This window comes from Andrena cerasifolii, chromosome 4 (assembly GCF_050908995.1).
Source record: "Andrena cerasifolii isolate SP2316 chromosome 4, iyAndCera1_principal, whole genome shotgun sequence".
Taxonomy (NCBI): domain Eukaryota; kingdom Metazoa; phylum Arthropoda; class Insecta; order Hymenoptera; family Andrenidae; genus Andrena; species Andrena cerasifolii.
This window is the reverse complement of record NC_135121.1, coordinates 14,560,974-14,578,544: the sequence shown is the minus strand read 5'-3', so window position 1 is coordinate 14,578,544 and position 17,571 is coordinate 14,560,974. Positions and strand designations below refer to the sequence as shown.

Here is a 17,571-nt window from a genome sequence, read left to right as displayed (position 1 = left end):
TTGAGAATACAGAAGGTTCGAAGAGAATTATTATAAGCAGCATTGAAACTTTAGTTTGAGTTCTGTGGACGATCTTCGAAGTGCATATTGAAAATTTTGTTGTCAACTAACTCCTTCCAAATAAATTGCATTACTCGAGCCCACTTTCTATTGAACTATTTAGTAACAAGATTGATGCACATATACCTGCACGTGGTTAGATTTGAATTTACATGGTTTTAATAATTTCTCGAATTTCAATCCAATAATTTAGGAGCTCGCTCCCCAGAACGTGGCAACACTTAGAACTTCAAAAAAAGGGTGAAAAGAAAGGATAATCAATTTTTTAAAGGTGTGAAACGAAAGGTATCCTTAATTTCGAATCAGAGGATACATAGTTACACGATATGATTTTAATAAAAATCAATAAGTGGTTCCAAACTTTTCGCAAGCAGTATTCACGCAAAATAATGAAGTTACAATAATTATTACGTTAAGTTAGATAATATTATAACATGAATAAAATTATAAATACATTTCACATGTATTCGTTTTTCTAAAACAGTGGAATATACACATTTCCCTCTTGCTGAACGAAAAGCACTCACACTTGTTTATAAAAATCTTTAGGGACGATTACAAAAGTGCACTAGAAATTTGTATTTATAAATCTTCAACCCACAAGCGATGGTTTTTTTTTCAAAGTTACGTGTCGGATGTGAATAATTAATTGAAAGTATGGAAGAGGATATTCTTCGCGAAGAGAGCCTATCTTCCTGAATTCACGACAAGAACGCGCGGATGTTAATGAATTTTCTGTTTTTCCGTTTTCCTCGCGGAGAATGTCGTTGTCAAATCGCGTGGTTGCAAGATCAGCGTTGCACGTGGTACGTGACGCGGGGCACGAAGGGGAAACTCGTTTTCAAACTTCAGCTCTTCAGCGTGCGAGTGTTTGTGGTCAGCATCAGCCTGTCGATAATAATTGCGCACTTTCTGGTCGTAAAGATACATTTAATTCTGTTCTTACACGATTGCGATTTAACACGGTCTAGAGTCTAGAACGAAATTAAATTCTCTTTTCCCATGATTTATTTTGATCTAACACGACCCGATAAATTTGCTCTTTTAAAAATCTTCACTGAATTTTAATTGTACGAAAATTGTTTCCCACTTATTTTTCTAGTAAATTGCTCTGAATTAAAAAAATTGCTGTTAAGGCTAATGCACACTCTTAAATAAATGGTTTGTCTGTTTTTTTACGACTTATTTTGAACTTTATGACTTATCTGGCAAGTGACGCAGTCAGAAAACATTGATTTGGAAAAGATTTTTGATTGGCGAAAATATTCACATCCCAATGGATCACTTTGTACTTCTTCGTTATGTAGATTTCAATTTTACTTATATCAGATTTATTTATTTAGTGCGGATAGTCCTAGCTTAAAAAATAAGTGTAATATAATGTTTGAAGTATACCTTTTCGAATATTCCCCATGAATCGAAACTCCACAAAAAGAGCACGCGAAGCATTTAAATAAAAAAATTTTAAATATTTAAATATTATATATTCCAATGTTTTATATATTATATAATATTTACTGGAAGGAACTGTAAACGTGGGTACCACCGTGAACATGTGACATAAGAGTTAGGCTTGAATTAGCATGAATTAAGATTAATAGAGTGATAACACTCTGATCGAATGACCAGAAACGGTAATACAGGTAAACATAAAATGTTAGCTAACGCTAATAGCATTCCTTGATCAGTTTTGGGTAGGGAAGAGAACAACGGTACAAATAACGAGGCTGATTAATCATACCACGAGGAAGAACGCATTTAATTTTTTATGGAAAAATCTGTGGAAATTGTAGTACAAAGATTTTCCACGAGGGTTGAAAAATTTAAAGCAAAAATTATTTTGACGTTAACATGCGCACTTTAATCAGATTTTGAAAATCAACATGAATTTCTTCAAAAATTAATAAAATGACACTAAAAAATTAGCTATTATACTCATCAAATACAGAAATAAAGAGTCTATGTATAGTAATATCTTTTTATCAAGACACAATCAAATAGTCAAGTTCAAAATACGTAACAGATTCTTCTACTTGTTTCTTTTTCTCCAAAAACAGAGCAATCTATAATAAAAAAAAATATACTGCCATTTTGTTATTACAATTAAATACTTCATTTTTTCAAAAATTTTATATTGCAATTTTCACTTTTTTCTCCATATATTCCAAAATTTTATATTACAATTTTCACTTATTTTTTCATAATGAATTGCTCTATATTTTCAAAAAATTTATATTACAATTTTCGTTTATTTCTTCATAATGCATTACCCCATATTTTCAAAAACATTGTATTGCAATTTCGACTTATGTTTTCACAAGGAATTACTCCATCTTTTTGCAAAACTGTATACTGCAACTTCCATTTATTTTTTTACAAAAAAAAAACAGAATATTGTTTCTCATCGTTCAAACAGTTAAGTGTCGAACCATCGACCACTTTTCCACACTTTTCCTTTCAGTGCAGCGCGCAACTACTTCGCAAATGTGACGCTGCAGCGTGTACACACCACAACGAGTAACGTAATCGCATGTGGTATGCAGGCACTGCACATGGATGAAAATTGAAAACGAGCAGCGTCCGTTTCGAAATATCGAAAGTTAGCCAGGCCTTTTTCCGACGTTCAGTCATTCTGCATTCGTTTCGGCCGACGCTGCTCCAAATGAAGCACCTTCAGTGACAGCGCGAAAGAAAGGTATCGACCTTGCGTAATCCGGCATAATGATTTTCGAGTAACCGATAACGATGGGGCCAAACACTTATCACGAGTGCAAACACTTATAATCGAATTCTGAGAGGATTTTACAAGAGGACGCTGATCGATGAGAGCAGTGTTCTGAAATGTAATTCAGCTATGATGGAGTGTGCTTAAACCTTCTGTGAGTAGTATTGCTTCATTCGTTTTTTACAAATTTAATTACACATACATTATATAGTAATGGGCAACAGAAAGTTTAAAGGATGTTCATCCTTGTAGCAAAAGGATTGTAATTTAACGAGGAAAGACTATGATTCTACACATGTTTCACAGAATCTCTCAGTTAACTGACACAAAAGCAGCCAGGTTTTGAAAAGAATTGTTAATAAAAATTTAATAATATGAGTAATTTGTAATACTGCTAATAATAGTACCTATTTTTTATTATTTATGTCCCTGTGTGAAATATTGCAAGTTTACCAAGTTACGAAATAACTTATTAATATTAATAAGAAAATCGTAATAAAGCCATACAGTACTGGAGACGTGACAAAAGTAATTACATTGTGTATTAATAGTATATACTAATAACGTTAATTAAAAGAGTTAAATCATTTTATATCAATAAAGTACAATTTACTTGAGATCTATAATATAATAACATTGTCCAGTTCGTAACTATTTATAACTATAAATAGTAAAAAAAAAAACTGAAATAATGTGAGTCATGTCTACTGTGAAATTATAATTTTTCGTGGAACAGACAGTGAAGCTTGAAAATAATATTCAGAGAATAAACAGATCTATTTACGTCATCATCGACGTGAACGACCTTCGATATTACGAATAAGTTTCTGCAGACACGTGGGTAGCATAATCTGAGCTTCATTTTTTATACATATATATTTTGTACATGAACACGTATACGAAAGATTGTGTATCAACAATGATTTATTCATAGCACTCAGAGCAGCATCCTGCTACTGAAACGGTTCCTCACTTTTTAACATCCGCAAGACAAACAAGGATGTCAGTCCAGTTCAGTTAGCATCTGATCCTTATGCAATAATGTTAAGTGCGATATTATAGCACACCTATGGCTAATGAAGTGGATGACGTACAAAACCATATTTTACCAAGAAATGCTTTGGAACATCAACTAACAATTATTTGAAACTAATCACAGGAAATGTGGATTTAAGGATCAGTGATCCAAATAAATATAGGTCTTCCTGATTTTTTCTACGCACTATCTATCGTTCTTTCTTTCTTTTTTAATAGAATTACCTACTACCGTGTGAATAAAGAGCAAATTACAATTAGTTTTGTCACCATTGAAGAGGGGTTTAATTTATAAAACAAATAAAGACAATAATATCGAGGAAGTGTTCGTCGTTCGAGCTTTACTTTTTAGTTGCATGTAGCGAACTGAAGAAATTGATTCACATGGTACGTTCGCTGTTTCAAAGATCTATTAGAAAATATTAAATGATTTGCTTCATTGACTTTCAAAAAATATTGCGTCGTCTTTACCGCTACACAAAAGTACAGAGTTCCATATTATGTAAATAAAAAAATGATTCGAGCGATGGAATGATTAAAGACGATTTATGTTTATTCGGCAAGTAAAGAATAAATGTTATTTATTCCAAATTAATTTATTTGATAGGGAGTACTATCTTTTATCCCAAAAGCTTAAATATTCACTATTACTACACAGTAATACTAAAAGATGAAGAAAAAGGTTCCACTATTAATAATACTTTAAGGCACAATCAAATTTCTAATTTGTACTTAGCACAAATTATTCGGAGTTTCAAATAAACTTTGAATAAAGATACAAAGACGAATACCTTACTGAAAAATCAGTGACGACACTATCATAAGTAAAAAAAGAACTAATTTTACTCATCCTTCTACGACGCGTAACGGAAAAACACTTTTCCCTTTCCAACTGGTTATGTAAAATATTTACCTCTATTCAAATTTTGCATGTCTCTTAAAACGCAGGTACTTATTCTTCCATCTTCCTTTAATTCCTTATACCTCGAAGTGCAAAGTCTACACAATCTATATTCATGTAACACTTTTTTCCCTCTTTCCTTCTGTAACTACCCAAAATATCGACGCGTAATTAATATTCATCCCGCGTGGGGGAATCCTCTCGAACAGCGTAACCGACTAGATAGTAACATTCGATTTAAACTTCTCTAAAAAAGCTAAAAGACTTTTAGTAGGGGAGAGCAGGAATAAAAGTAACATTTTTTAATTTGGCCTAGCCTACAATACCTTTTATACATATAAAAATAACAATTATGCCTTAAGATAGTATGTTTCTTGGTCCATCATTTGAGCCCAGATTCAGCCTTCCATGATAAGTAGTCAAAGAGTTATGGCACTTTTCCGCAGTGACTGTCATTGTTGTCATTTTGTCCTGCAGGGGTAGGACGAAAGTAACATACCATGTGGACGAAAGTAATACTAATTATTTTGAGGAGAATTAAGTAAAAACACTTCTTCCAAAGCAAAGTAGGATTATTTATTATCAGAGACGATAGAAACAAACATTTAAATAAACATATTTTAAGTAGGTACCTAACGATAAAAAAAGCATAACCAGCTTCAAACATTTCATTGATACTGTATATTTGATTTAATATGGAATTTGGTGTAACAACCCCAAAAGTAACTAATATTTATGATTTTTTTTAAAAAACTATTGTTAATATTGGAGTCAACTCTTTTGGAATATAGGGAGGCATTTTTAAACTTATAGAAACATGTTACTTTCGTCCCCAGCCATGTTCTTCAACATAGAACTGTTATAACGTACAAACTATACAAGACTTATTAAAATCAAATACAGGAACTTATAAAGACATTATCTAAGAACGCTCTAACAAATAATTGGATCAATGTCTACTAAGAATATTATAAAAAAAAAAACAATAAAGGAGACACTTACCTGAATGATCGAAATAACGAAATCAGCTCGCCCACGGTATACGAATCGTCGTATTTCTTAGCGGAACTCCGCGAAGCAAAAGAAACACTAAGCACGCGTAACTATGTAAAGCAAACTTTTCGGAAACTTTTGTGGAAGGCGGGAGAAGGCGTGTTACTTTCATGACGCCGTCACGTTTACCCCCGCTCTTCCCCAAGTCTTAAAAAGTTCTCTAAGTAAGTCTTAAAAATGATTTACCACTTCTCTAAAAAAAGATCACTGCACGCGTCTAGTGCAAGCAAGATCCTTCCATCAACAGCTACTGCTTCCGTCGATTCACCGAAAACCACCTCTAATGGATGTCCAAATATTAACCACTCGCGGTGGCAACATTAACATTTCATTACTTCTCGCGTCGACGAGACACTATGAACTTTGCATCGTCGCGCGAAAACACAAAAATACATCATCGTTTATCCAATTAATCAACCTTCGCTCCCAACCGTGATACACGACGCGCCTCATAATAGCCAATCCCAACAAACACTCGTTGCCCTGGAATACTAACGTTAATTTTTTGCGACACCGATGCTAACACCGTGCCTACCCCACGTTGTAAAAGGCAACCTTGTAAAGGTACACCTCTTACAATCTCTATACTCTTTCTTCCATTGTTTAGACCTTTTTAATGGGTCGCCTCGACGACTCAAGGCGCAAGTTCTTTCTGAGCTAGAGCGCAGAATACCATAGTGTTATTGTTATCTTTACCTTTGCGATTAATATTATTCTTGCTTTCTCTTTTTCTGTCTCTTACTTAGTTACATGCTTCTTTGTATCTAAAGGGTACGTCCCGTTAAATTAATAAATAAATAAATAAATAAATAAAATACCTAAACGAAGGAACTTACAGTTCATTGTACACATGGGGCATCTATGCTCCCTTTTCTTTGGTATTTATTTCAATTTTACCTTATTTGCCCGCTCTCTCTATCATCTCTTCGCGTTCTTAAAATATGCCAAAGGGTTACCCCGTGATAAACAAATAAACAAGCATTATTCTCGCAGGGTTAGCAGGAAGACCGAAAAAGAACAACAGATAAAGACTCACCGTAAAACGGATTGGTGTCCTGAACGTTCTCCCGTTTCCACGCCAGCTTGCCCGCCTCGACGGTGTGGTTCCTCAGGTTGCCGATCAGCCCGGTCAGGGTGAAATTATTGGAGGAGTTGGTTTTGTTGCGCGACAGAACGCGGAGTATCTGCTCCTCCTGCAGGGTGTTGAGTCCTCCAGAGGCCAGCACGTCCACGTCCACCGATTTCCCAGCGCAGGACAGCTTCATCAGCAGGAGCAGCGTCCACGCTGTGAGGAACATAGCCATGGTCACCGAGGAATGTATTCAGAACCCGGCTGCCTCCTCGTTATCCGAATTTGCCGGGAGCGACGATCACAGTGACTCTATGGGACGGTTCGACCATTCGACATCGATCTTGAAAACGGCGTTGTGGCGAACTGGGAGGACCGATGCCGATCAACGCGGTACGAGTGTCGCCAGACGCTGCCCAGGTGGGATCCTCGAAAGCGCGCGGCTGACGGACGTGTTTCGATTCGTGGGAGAAAATTGGGCGAGGTTCGGGGAGGATTGGCAAAACAATGCTACCGAACGTTTCACGGACTCTCTATTGCCTGATCGTTGGAAGGCGAGCTTTATGAGTGATCGTGAAACCACGGAGTCACCTGCTCGAACGAAGAGGGCGAGAAGAGGGGTGGACGTTGCCTTCCTCTTCTCCTACCACTGTGCCCGTCTTAAGAGGACCTTGCTGCTCGATGTCAAATTGCTGGAGACAATTGCGTAAAGCACGCCGCGTACCATTGTTATTCTTTTTTTAAAACGACGCCAATTATGATACGCCGTGTACGTGAATTAAGTCAGTTGAGAAATTGACGGGTATTTCACCATTTGTTTTTCGCTCGGTCTCGGGGAACGTGGGAGACACGCTCTTGTTCTGAATTCTAAGTTTTGAATTTGTTTTTTTTTGGGTAATTTGATGGGATTTATGGTGTCGGTTGTCTGTTAGGTGGAAGTTTAAGGATAGAATTGAAAATTGGGTAGGTAAGAATGGCTTCGATCGTTTCTGAGTTCAAGCTTCTGACCCTGATTCTTCTTTTTTAACGAGCGAATTTATTCTGTGTGTGAAGCAACGGCAGTAAAATTCAAACTTGTTGCGGCTACTTTTGACTACGCGTAGGAGCTTTCGGGCAATCTGCAGTAAATCTTTGCAGGAATTAATTAGAAACATGCTTGAGGCTTCTTGCTTAATTGGATTCGTGAGAGGTTTCGCAAAAGATTCTCAAAGAATTAACTGTTTTTAGGAAGTATGGGAGTTTGTTATATATTATACTTTGTAAAAAGATTCTTTTAATTCGCTGTTAATTGAGAAACACCAGGCGTGGTAATTTGAAAAATTTGTTTTGCCTGACAAATTGTCGTTTTTGCCTGCTCATTTAACACGCTCCGTGCCGTGATATTTATTGCAAGTGAAACCCCCGTTCGAAGGAAAAAAGTATTTCCCCATTCACTGTCGAAATCAAAATAGAACAAAAAACAGTTGAAATTTCTACAATTTTTCTATAATTGAATATCGCAATCTACTTTTCACGCCATTTGGCCTCGCCGAAAGTCTAAATTCTCACGGTGGCACGGAAGGTGTCAACTTACTGCTACATATTAAGTTATAAGAAAGTGTCAGATTTCAGGGGGAAATAGCGCTTGCGATTCGGGAATAAAACAACACGGATTTTACATTCACAGAATATCCTTAATGGCACCCGTAATACGGACTGTGAGCAATGTTATTTTCGTTTGAATCGATAAGTCAACGCGAAACACTCTGGCAATACAAATCTCGCGGCTTTTTACGTATTCCTCTCAAAGCACATTGAACTTTTGCCGAACTTTTACCTGAACAGTAGGAATTTCAATGGAATTGCATTTGAAATTCTAATATGAATATACTGTTTCCTTAGAAATATTTATCCTCCATTATTCTGATTTCTGTTTTTCTCGCAAATGCTGAAAAGGAAATGTATGTGGAACAGAAATTGGAAGTCTGCTGTGTGTATGTGTGGATAGATAAAAATAGCAATATATAGTTTTCCTTCTTTTATACTTGATACATTTCGGATTTGCTAAATGGAATTTTGTAACTAATGAGTATAAAGGCCATGTAAGTTGTCACAGAAGTATTCATGAACGAAGGCGCTTTCTACTTCATATTTTTTTTTTCAATTAGCTACTATGATTATGATGGTAAAAATTCTTAACATTGCTATTGCTTTGTGTTCTAATGCTATGATAAATACCAAAATGAGTAAAACGAAAATTTTAGTCACTTTGTTGCTAGGACGTAACATAATTAATATGACTAATAGAGCAAATATCGTAAAGATTTTCACAAACTGTTAACTTTCTAAGGATAAATTAATATTTTGTTTGTTTTATATAAATAAAAGGAACTAAAAGTATATTTAATTGTGCTGGTAATTACAAGATTCGTTATTTATAAATTGTTAATTGATTTTACATATAAATTATTATTAAGTTAGATGTACATGTTCATTTCGTTTATTTATTAAATATGCACTTATATTAAAACTGCAGAGCAAGTATTGCTGCTTTATAAAGCATACAGTTTTAAATTATTGTATGGTATCTTAATTGTAACGCGATTTTTATCTGTATTATACATACATTGCAGCTGCTAATTCACAAAAGTTCCATATTCAACAATTGTAACAGAAAAATCACAAACACTCATTTCGCAATAAAATCTATATGAAATAAAATTGACCCACACTTGTTTTTTTCAAATGGCCCAATAGGAAAAATAGTGTTTTTTTTTAAACGAATATTTTTTTATTAAAAAAAATGTTTTCCTTGATTATCTACACTGTTCGATACTGTACTTGTTGTAACGTAGCCAACTATAAATCATACATTTGCGACGAGCACGTTATCTTCGTTGCACAGGCGCGAATTGCAATAGAGAGTGGGTCGGGGACCCCAGTATGTTGCATTCTTCAGCAATTCTTGCAACACATTCTATTCGTGCTCGCCATTAATTAAGCCTTTGATTCTATATTTTTATCGACGTGGAGCTTAACGAGCACGTAGTGACAAAAACGTCTTTCTACGAAAATCCACTCTGTGGATTTGGTAATGAGAATTCTAATAATACTGTTTTAGGTGAATAATAAAACTGTTACAGCGAAGCTTCCCCTGCTTTGTGATTTTGCATTTGCAAGTAATGCAAATCCCTAGAAATTATTTTAGCCATTTTTTTTTAAGTACTATTACCATTAAAATTCTTCGATCCGTTTTTTTTTTTGAATCACTCCATGTAATATTCCAAGCATTTTACGGAGTATTGTAATATACATGTATAGATATAATTTTTCATAAACATTCTTTCGTGATTATTAGTATCTACGATGACAATGATCCTATACCTAACCCAGACGCATTAATCACAGAGATAGTATTTTAAAACCTAAATTATTGTAATATGTATTCGATGAGCTTCGGTGATTCTGCTATTTCGGCACTGATGAATAATTATTATAAACCAATCTGTAATAAAAAAAGCAGCTCGAAAGTTAACAGAATACCGGAGTGTCCTTGATGAGACGAAAATATACGTGTGATCGTTGAGGAAGAAAGAATACAACGACACACATGTCCTTAAACTTGAATTCATTCATCCGCCGAATGTAATTAAAAATTCGGGTGTCCCACTGCACTTAAACTGCTAATTACGAGCGTCAAAGTGTTTCCAGACGTCCCAGCCAAATGTGTGCCCACGTTCGCCTATTATTACGCCAGAGCTGTCATCGATGACGATCACTATTAAAGCGACACTAAACCATGCGCATAACTATAGAAGTGATTTCATACTATTTTTATATTTATATAAAAATTGTCTCGAGATTTGAAAATGTAGTATGAAAATACATGTAATTAATATTTAGTGTCCACTTCTAAATATTTATACCTAACTGCACCTAGATATAATTATGTTTTTTTTTTAGGAAACCATAAATGAGCAAACGGTTTTTCAGTCTACGTTTATGTTCCGCAGTTTTGTTGAAATCCGCGTTTTTGATTTCTTATAAGTCTTTAACAATGCATTGTCAAATATGGGATTATAAATTTTTGTCGTCTATTTAACCAGTTGAATATGCCGTATCAATTTAGTACCAACTATTCGAGACACGCTGTACGTCCTATCGTGTTAGAACTAACGATTTCTTAATTTTAATTAATCAGTAAGCACGCCATTTGAGACTGTATAATTTATAAACGGTGAGGGGACGCAATTAACAAAATATGCGAGAAGACCGCACAGAACATCTGGAACGACCGCGTGTTCCCCATCCCTGCTCTAAACAGTTTAGAGTGTGTGTCAATTTGTCGGTAATCGTTGGCTGGTAAAAAGAAACAATGAATCCGTTATCAATTCGTTATTTGAATTAAAGGTGGCCGCGACAGCGTGCATGCAAATGCCACGGGCGAGTTGTTGAACCTAAAACTGTTACCGCCATTCAAGCGTTGGAACGTGGCATCATCGTATCCATGCGGAACGTAGCCCGAAACGAGCATAGCGTGGGCAATATAATATTAATCTTAAGTCACCTCTCGGTTGCAGGATATAACACTTGCATAAAGCGTTTTCATAAGCGGGGATGGGGGTTAATTCGATGCTGATCGGAAAAATGGTTCAAGTAGAGGGTACTGCGAAAAAAGGATTCAGAGTTCGTGGGGTAGATAGTAACCAGTAGGGGTGTGCGAGTACCCGCAATTACGGGGCCCTATTTGCGATTCGGGAGCTGATTTTCTTGCATAAAAATTCTTTGCCGATAAAGTAAATACGTATCAAATATTTTTTTAGAACTATAATCTACGTAAACCTCGTCAAACTCGTTGGGTGATATTCCTTGTAAACCGAACACAGAAAAATCAATACCTACTTTTGGAATTGGAATCTTGAGGCTGGTTGGTACTATAAATGCTTTGCCTGCTATTATTCATCACGCGAGGAGTGACGCCAACGTCCTACCCTGCCACATTTTTACCTCGGTGTTTATAAAAGGCATTCTAAGTATTTTGATTCCATTTTTACATATACTTCGAAATTTTCGCTTGCCCCAGTGATAGCGAATTGAAAATATTACGCGTGCTAAAAATACGTTAATTAGGCGAATCTATATTAGTGATGGTACGAAAATAGTTGAATAAAATGCAGATATTCATATTTGTAAATATGATACACACCTACGCTATGCCTAGCTCATAAATGAATTTAAAAAGAAACATAAAATCTAAAAAAAAACAAGTTATGTTATGTATATAGGTTTAAATTTTTACATACAGCAACTCTGTTGCACCGTAAAAGCTCAACTTCCCGATTGTACTTCACTAACTCTCAGTGCAATAAACATGATATAAAAAAGATTATTATAAAATTGTCCACGTACCATCGATTTGCCTTCAGTAACCCAGACCATTCTTTAGTTCAGTGTGACATTTTAGTTATTCATTTTTAATGACTCCTAAATTGTATTAAAAGACTTAGTTAATTTCATGAAAATAATATGTATGCGTTTCTGCAATATTAGGAAAGACCTGTGTAGAGAACTACGAAGGCAAAGATTTGAGATGGTTGATCTCTGAGGCGCTTCGAAACGGTTATAGAAACCTACTTACATATCAACAGAAATGTAGAGACATTGAAATAGGTATCCAGAAATATCCCTTGCAATCATATCCAATTTCCAATTTATCGCGCCCCTTTTATTCTTACATAAAAGAAACGTCTTATACAATTCTTTTATTCCTTCTTCTCTATTATTCTATCCATTATTATTTCTTTGTTCTTCTTATATTCAAATAGAGGTTCACGAAACCATCAAGTGCTGCTATGCAATCGCCTACCGAAGAAAAATTCTGAAGAAAGCCCCGCTTACGTAATTCTTCGTTGACGGCATAGCGTCCTCTGTTTCCGCATTGCCCGTTCAGAAAATTTATTCGGTTACACAGAGTACGTGACGTTTATGAGTAATGCTCCGAATCTTCTAAAAGGAGGCCCGAGAAAAGCTCGAAGAAAGTTTCGATTCGTTAAGCGCATAATGCATTTTGGCGAGTCCACCGCAAGGCGCGGAAAAATTTGTGGTACGAACGGAGACAGGGTGAGTTCTCGGGCAGACATAAGTCGATTTTTTAAACATATCTTTCCCATGCGAAACGTCAATTTCGAGGAAGAAGACCGCTTTTAAATTTCTTCGAGTATGCGTGCAATTATTTCAATATTTTCAATTCGACATATTTTCTTACTACGTTTCTGCGACAATGAAAAAATTTGTACTAAAATTGTTACTTATTTTCACACGCGGAATTACTCTCTCCTCGTTTGTACTACGAATTTAAAAGCTGTGCTTACCCTAGTAGCACAAAATATTGAAAGATTGAATTTCTTTTAGATATTTAAATATACATACAATATTTATTCTAGATTAAGAAGCAAATTATTAACTTTACATTTTCTAAATATTCATTTTATATCTCATGAATATTTAGTTCATATTTTCTAAACTTTTATTTCACATTTTCTGTACGTGTATATAATATTTGCAGTCAACATTTTTTTTTCGTATTAAGAAGTGTGGCTAAAAAATTACTTTTTTAATGTTTGAGAAAATTATATAACCATCATTTTGTGCTACTAGGGTAAAGTCGGATTTGCAAACTGTCCTACAACTGAATCTCACTGTTGCGCAACATCAAGATTGATACAAGTTATTTTCTTTGTATCCCTTTTCATTCTGTGCGATAAAGACGTAATAATAATAATTTAGACCCCACTCGGCATAATTTATAAACAATTCTGATATTCCGGAAATTGTTTATGCCAATTCTGAGAAAGACAATAACATTGTTTTATGGGAGATTTCGACATTTTAACGTCTTGATGAGTATCAATCCTCGCAACGACCTTGGTCAAACGTATGATTTGTTTTAGAAGCTGCATGGTAATACTGGCGTGTGTAGCTCGGAGCATATTAAATATTTGATCAAATATTTATAACGCCTGTTATTGACACGTTTTGCAATGCACGGACGACGTGCGATGCAAATTTAAATCTATTACACTTGTCTAGGCGCATCCTACAACTACTATACAATAAATGTACGGTAGGAATAGGCGCAGATTGTAGCCACAATTATTTGCGTAGATCCATGCTGCTTTAGTATGTAGAATGTACAGCATAGTCGACATATGTTAACCTTCGTGGGCTACAGATGGAACGATCGTGACTGATTGATTCTACATATTCCTTTCTTCTGAGAGGGATTTTTCTAGGTACAATAATAACTCTAAAACTGTATATCTAAATGGTATCATTCATGCCTTAAGGATTTTATCATATTTATAATATACAGAGTGTCCCACCTAAAGCAGGCTACCTAAATATCTTCTTCAGTTGTGAAGATACAAGAAAATATTTCATATGTAATTTGAATGATATACTTGGATATTAATTTAAGCTAGTTAATTTGATTGAATTCCACGCAAATTATAGACGAAATATTTTTGTTTGGATCATCGCAAGTGAAGTGGATATTTAGATGGGACACCCTGTATTGAGGAATTTGATGTTGGTAGTAAAGGATGTAAGTTTAGGGGTGAGAATAATAGTAAAGCAATGGTATCAGTACCAGAAGAGTTGAAGTATCAGTTTAGTATATTAATGCGTTTTAATTATGTGTGAGAAATAGGATCAATACAATAGCCTCCCTCGTGTCAGCTTCGCCCGAGATATTAGCGTCACTGATTCATGTTTATTAGAATTAATATCTTTTAAAGAAAGTATTTTGAAAAAAGGTTAATTTCTTCATAATATCTCGGAAAAGATAACATTATCTCCTTTGGGAGATTTATTTTCCCTCCAGCGCAACACATACCAGGCGCTTCTTCGTTACATGTTAATAACGCGTTTTTTAGACACGTTACATCGCCTATGTCCGTCCTAGAGTATCCAGGAATAACGTGTTAAAATTTTAGGAAGATCGGTTCAATAGGTTGTGAGTTTTGCGCAAACATAAAAATCGGTTTTTTATATAATAGTACTAGCCTTACTACTCGGCTTCGTCCGAAATTTAGATTCTGATTTTATGCAAGAAAAAATTTTTTTTCAGCTTCTTTTGGTGAAAATAGTCACATTTATCTGGATTAGCCAGGCATAATAAGCTGAGGTACATTTCGTAACTCCAGAGTTTACCGTTTGAAAGTTGTTAGGCGACAGACAAACACACAAATACTTTCTGCTTTATATATTAACATAGATATAGATATCAGGATACTATATAATTATCTGTTTATGCTATTGTACTACTGTTACTACTCATCGTAAGTATTATACTCTGCAGAGTTTCTTACATCAGATATTATTTCCCGAAACAAAATTAATACCAAATTTCATGTGTGTAGCTTACAAAATATTACCTCTTGTCCATATTCAATATTCGTGACTGCAAGAGTATCCGACTCTTCAATTATTCTGCGTAAGTCTGATAAACATTCACGTTACATTTAAAAATGTACCTAATTAAGAGACTAAGAGGATTCAAATTCTCGAAAATCTATACCTCCCATAAATACTTTTATGCTCCAGTAGAATATACTTATTTTTAGACGATCAGAATCTTACACGTCAAGTAATGGGGCCATTTAATTTATTCGATTAAATTCTAAATATTCTAATGAATAATAATATTGGCCTGCTAAAATACTGCAAAATGTGCTAACGCTTTTATTAGACTTTATGAATGTTTGATAAAAGCTTCCCGTAAATAAGCCCATGTAAATTCGAAGTGTAAGTAAATAATTCGGCGCGTCATATTTTAATTAATTCGTCGCGACTTGCACAGAGTACGGCACAGCAAGGATACCTACAGCGTATAGAGAATATTATTTTAAGGGACAAAATTAATTCTTCTCTTCTGCGTTAAACACTAAAATCGGTCAATATTTGATTGGGTAAAAGCGTTCCCGTGCTTCGACGTTCCCCTCGCACCTGTCATTCGACGATTTATTCGTTGAACGCAAATTGTCTTCCGAGCTATTCTGCGCCAAATAGATTACTTTCTGCACTCGATGTTAGACATTTTGATGAGATTGAAATATGATGTAGTCCGCGTGAAATTGTAGGGGGTTTAGGGTAATAGTTTCGAGGATAACAATTCATTTACAGAGTGCAACCTTTGACGCCATGTGTTTCTTAAACAAATTCGAAATCCGCAAAATGATGACTTAAACCTCCCCCTAATTTCACGTGGACTAGGTGCATTATATTTCAATTTCATCAAAATACCTGGCATCAAATACAAAAAGGGGTAGATTTGGCAAAAAATGGTGTGATTCAGATGAATTTTCAATTTAACTAATTTTAATAGTCTAATTTGATGCTCCTAAACGCAATTTCCATTACCTGTTTGAAATATTATTAAACGTTCGTCGCTCATTTAAAAAAGTTATTAGTGTTATTGATTCTGGTAGGGGGCACTATCTTCCAATAAGAGATTGTTTATTAGTCCGACTGTATAGAAAGAGTATCTCCAGAATAATATGCTCAAAATGGAGTTCCGAAATTATATTTACAATTAAATAACCGCATTACCAGATTGGTCACAGTATAATCGTTTAGAAATAGTACTTTTCATTAATATTTACGAAAAGTGGACATGAAATATGAACTATATCGATGTGTGCGACACAAAATATTTGCAATGAAATCCTACGAGAAAATACGTCCAGACTTTGGTTACTTTTGTCGATCTAGTTACGCTTAATAGCAAGTATTTCATGTCCTCATAAAATAATATGAATAACCATCAATAATCAGTAAATAATTCTACAAATATAGAGTGTTTCAAGAATGTTTGGGTGTTTGGGGTTACATAAAGTTAAAGTTATAATATTTAACTTGTTTTAACTGCATATATTCAAAACACTCCGAATAAAGGAAAAATTATTCAACTACAGTGATATTTGAATAATACTCTAATCGTTTAAGACAAACTTCTATTCAAAATTGTTCGAATAATACCTGGATTTCTGCTTCGCCGAAAGTGTTGCCGACAGGGGGGAGGAAGGGGGTGGGTGAAGGTGAAAACAAAGTGGAAGTTGTCGTTCCTGGAACAACCCTCGCTATAATCACATAATCACAAGTCGATGGTTTCTTCTCTCCAGATTATAACACCTGATAGGGTTGATTTCGGGGGTACAGATATCGTAGTTTCCTCTGAAACATTGGTAACAATTTCAAGCTAAAAATCAGCTTCAATTATGGACTAACATATATATATATATATATATATATATATATATATATATATATATGCTCGATCTATTAATATTATTTCATCGCGACTACCAGAACATTATATACCTGTTTCCCTACAATACTTATTGTATCCGAGTATTCATATTATTTCTACCAGTAAAAACAAACATTAAAATAGATCGTGGCACACACTTACAACGCTACGTCGGCCACACGTTATATCTCACATTGCTGGCTACACAACGAAACTCAATGACACCCGAGTAAAGTGATAATAATACAAAACAGCACTTAAAATTTACTTACAAACATCATCACAAAACACTTCCCCAAAAACGGTTTAGAAAGTCAGCGCGAGGCTACGAAAGCTCCTACGAAAAGTTCGGCCGCGGTCGGCAACCGTCGGCGCGGCTCGTGCGCGTCGCGACGCGCGCGGCGCGCAGCCGGAACGAGATCGTCGCGTCGCGCGCGCTT

General features: G+C 35.1%; 1 protein-coding gene and 1 long non-coding RNA gene across 4 annotated transcripts in view; both read right to left on the bottom strand.

Moving 5' to 3' along the window:
* Nucleotides 1–5,882, bottom strand: part of LOC143368147 (uncharacterized) — a 365,284-nt gene extending 359,402 nt beyond the window's left edge. Inside the window, exon 1 of the long non-coding RNA XR_013085167.1 lies at nucleotides 5,724–5,882. This is a non-coding gene — a long non-coding RNA (uncharacterized LOC143368147). The remainder of the gene's footprint in view (nucleotides 1–5,723) is intronic.
* The window catches only part of LOC143368140 (nose resistant to fluoxetine protein 6), a 35,059-nt gene extending 17,628 nt beyond the window's left edge, over nucleotides 1–17,431 (bottom strand). Inside the window, exons 1-2 of one of the 3 annotated variants that reach the window (XM_076810521.1) lie at nucleotides 17,290–17,431; nucleotides 16,861–17,055 (exon numbers count right to left, since the gene is read on the bottom strand). Coding sequence is in view for 1 of the 3 variants with exons in the window: in XM_076810520.1 (XP_076666635.1) it covers nucleotides 6,811–7,078 (268 nt within the window). In the remaining 2 variants the exon portion in view is untranslated. Of the gene's footprint in view, nucleotides 1–6,810; nucleotides 7,645–16,860; nucleotides 17,056–17,289 lie in introns of those variants that run through there. The other 2 variants (XM_076810523.1, XM_076810520.1) reach the window with 2 other exon arrangements.
* Nucleotides 17,432–17,571: the final 140 nt, after the last annotated feature.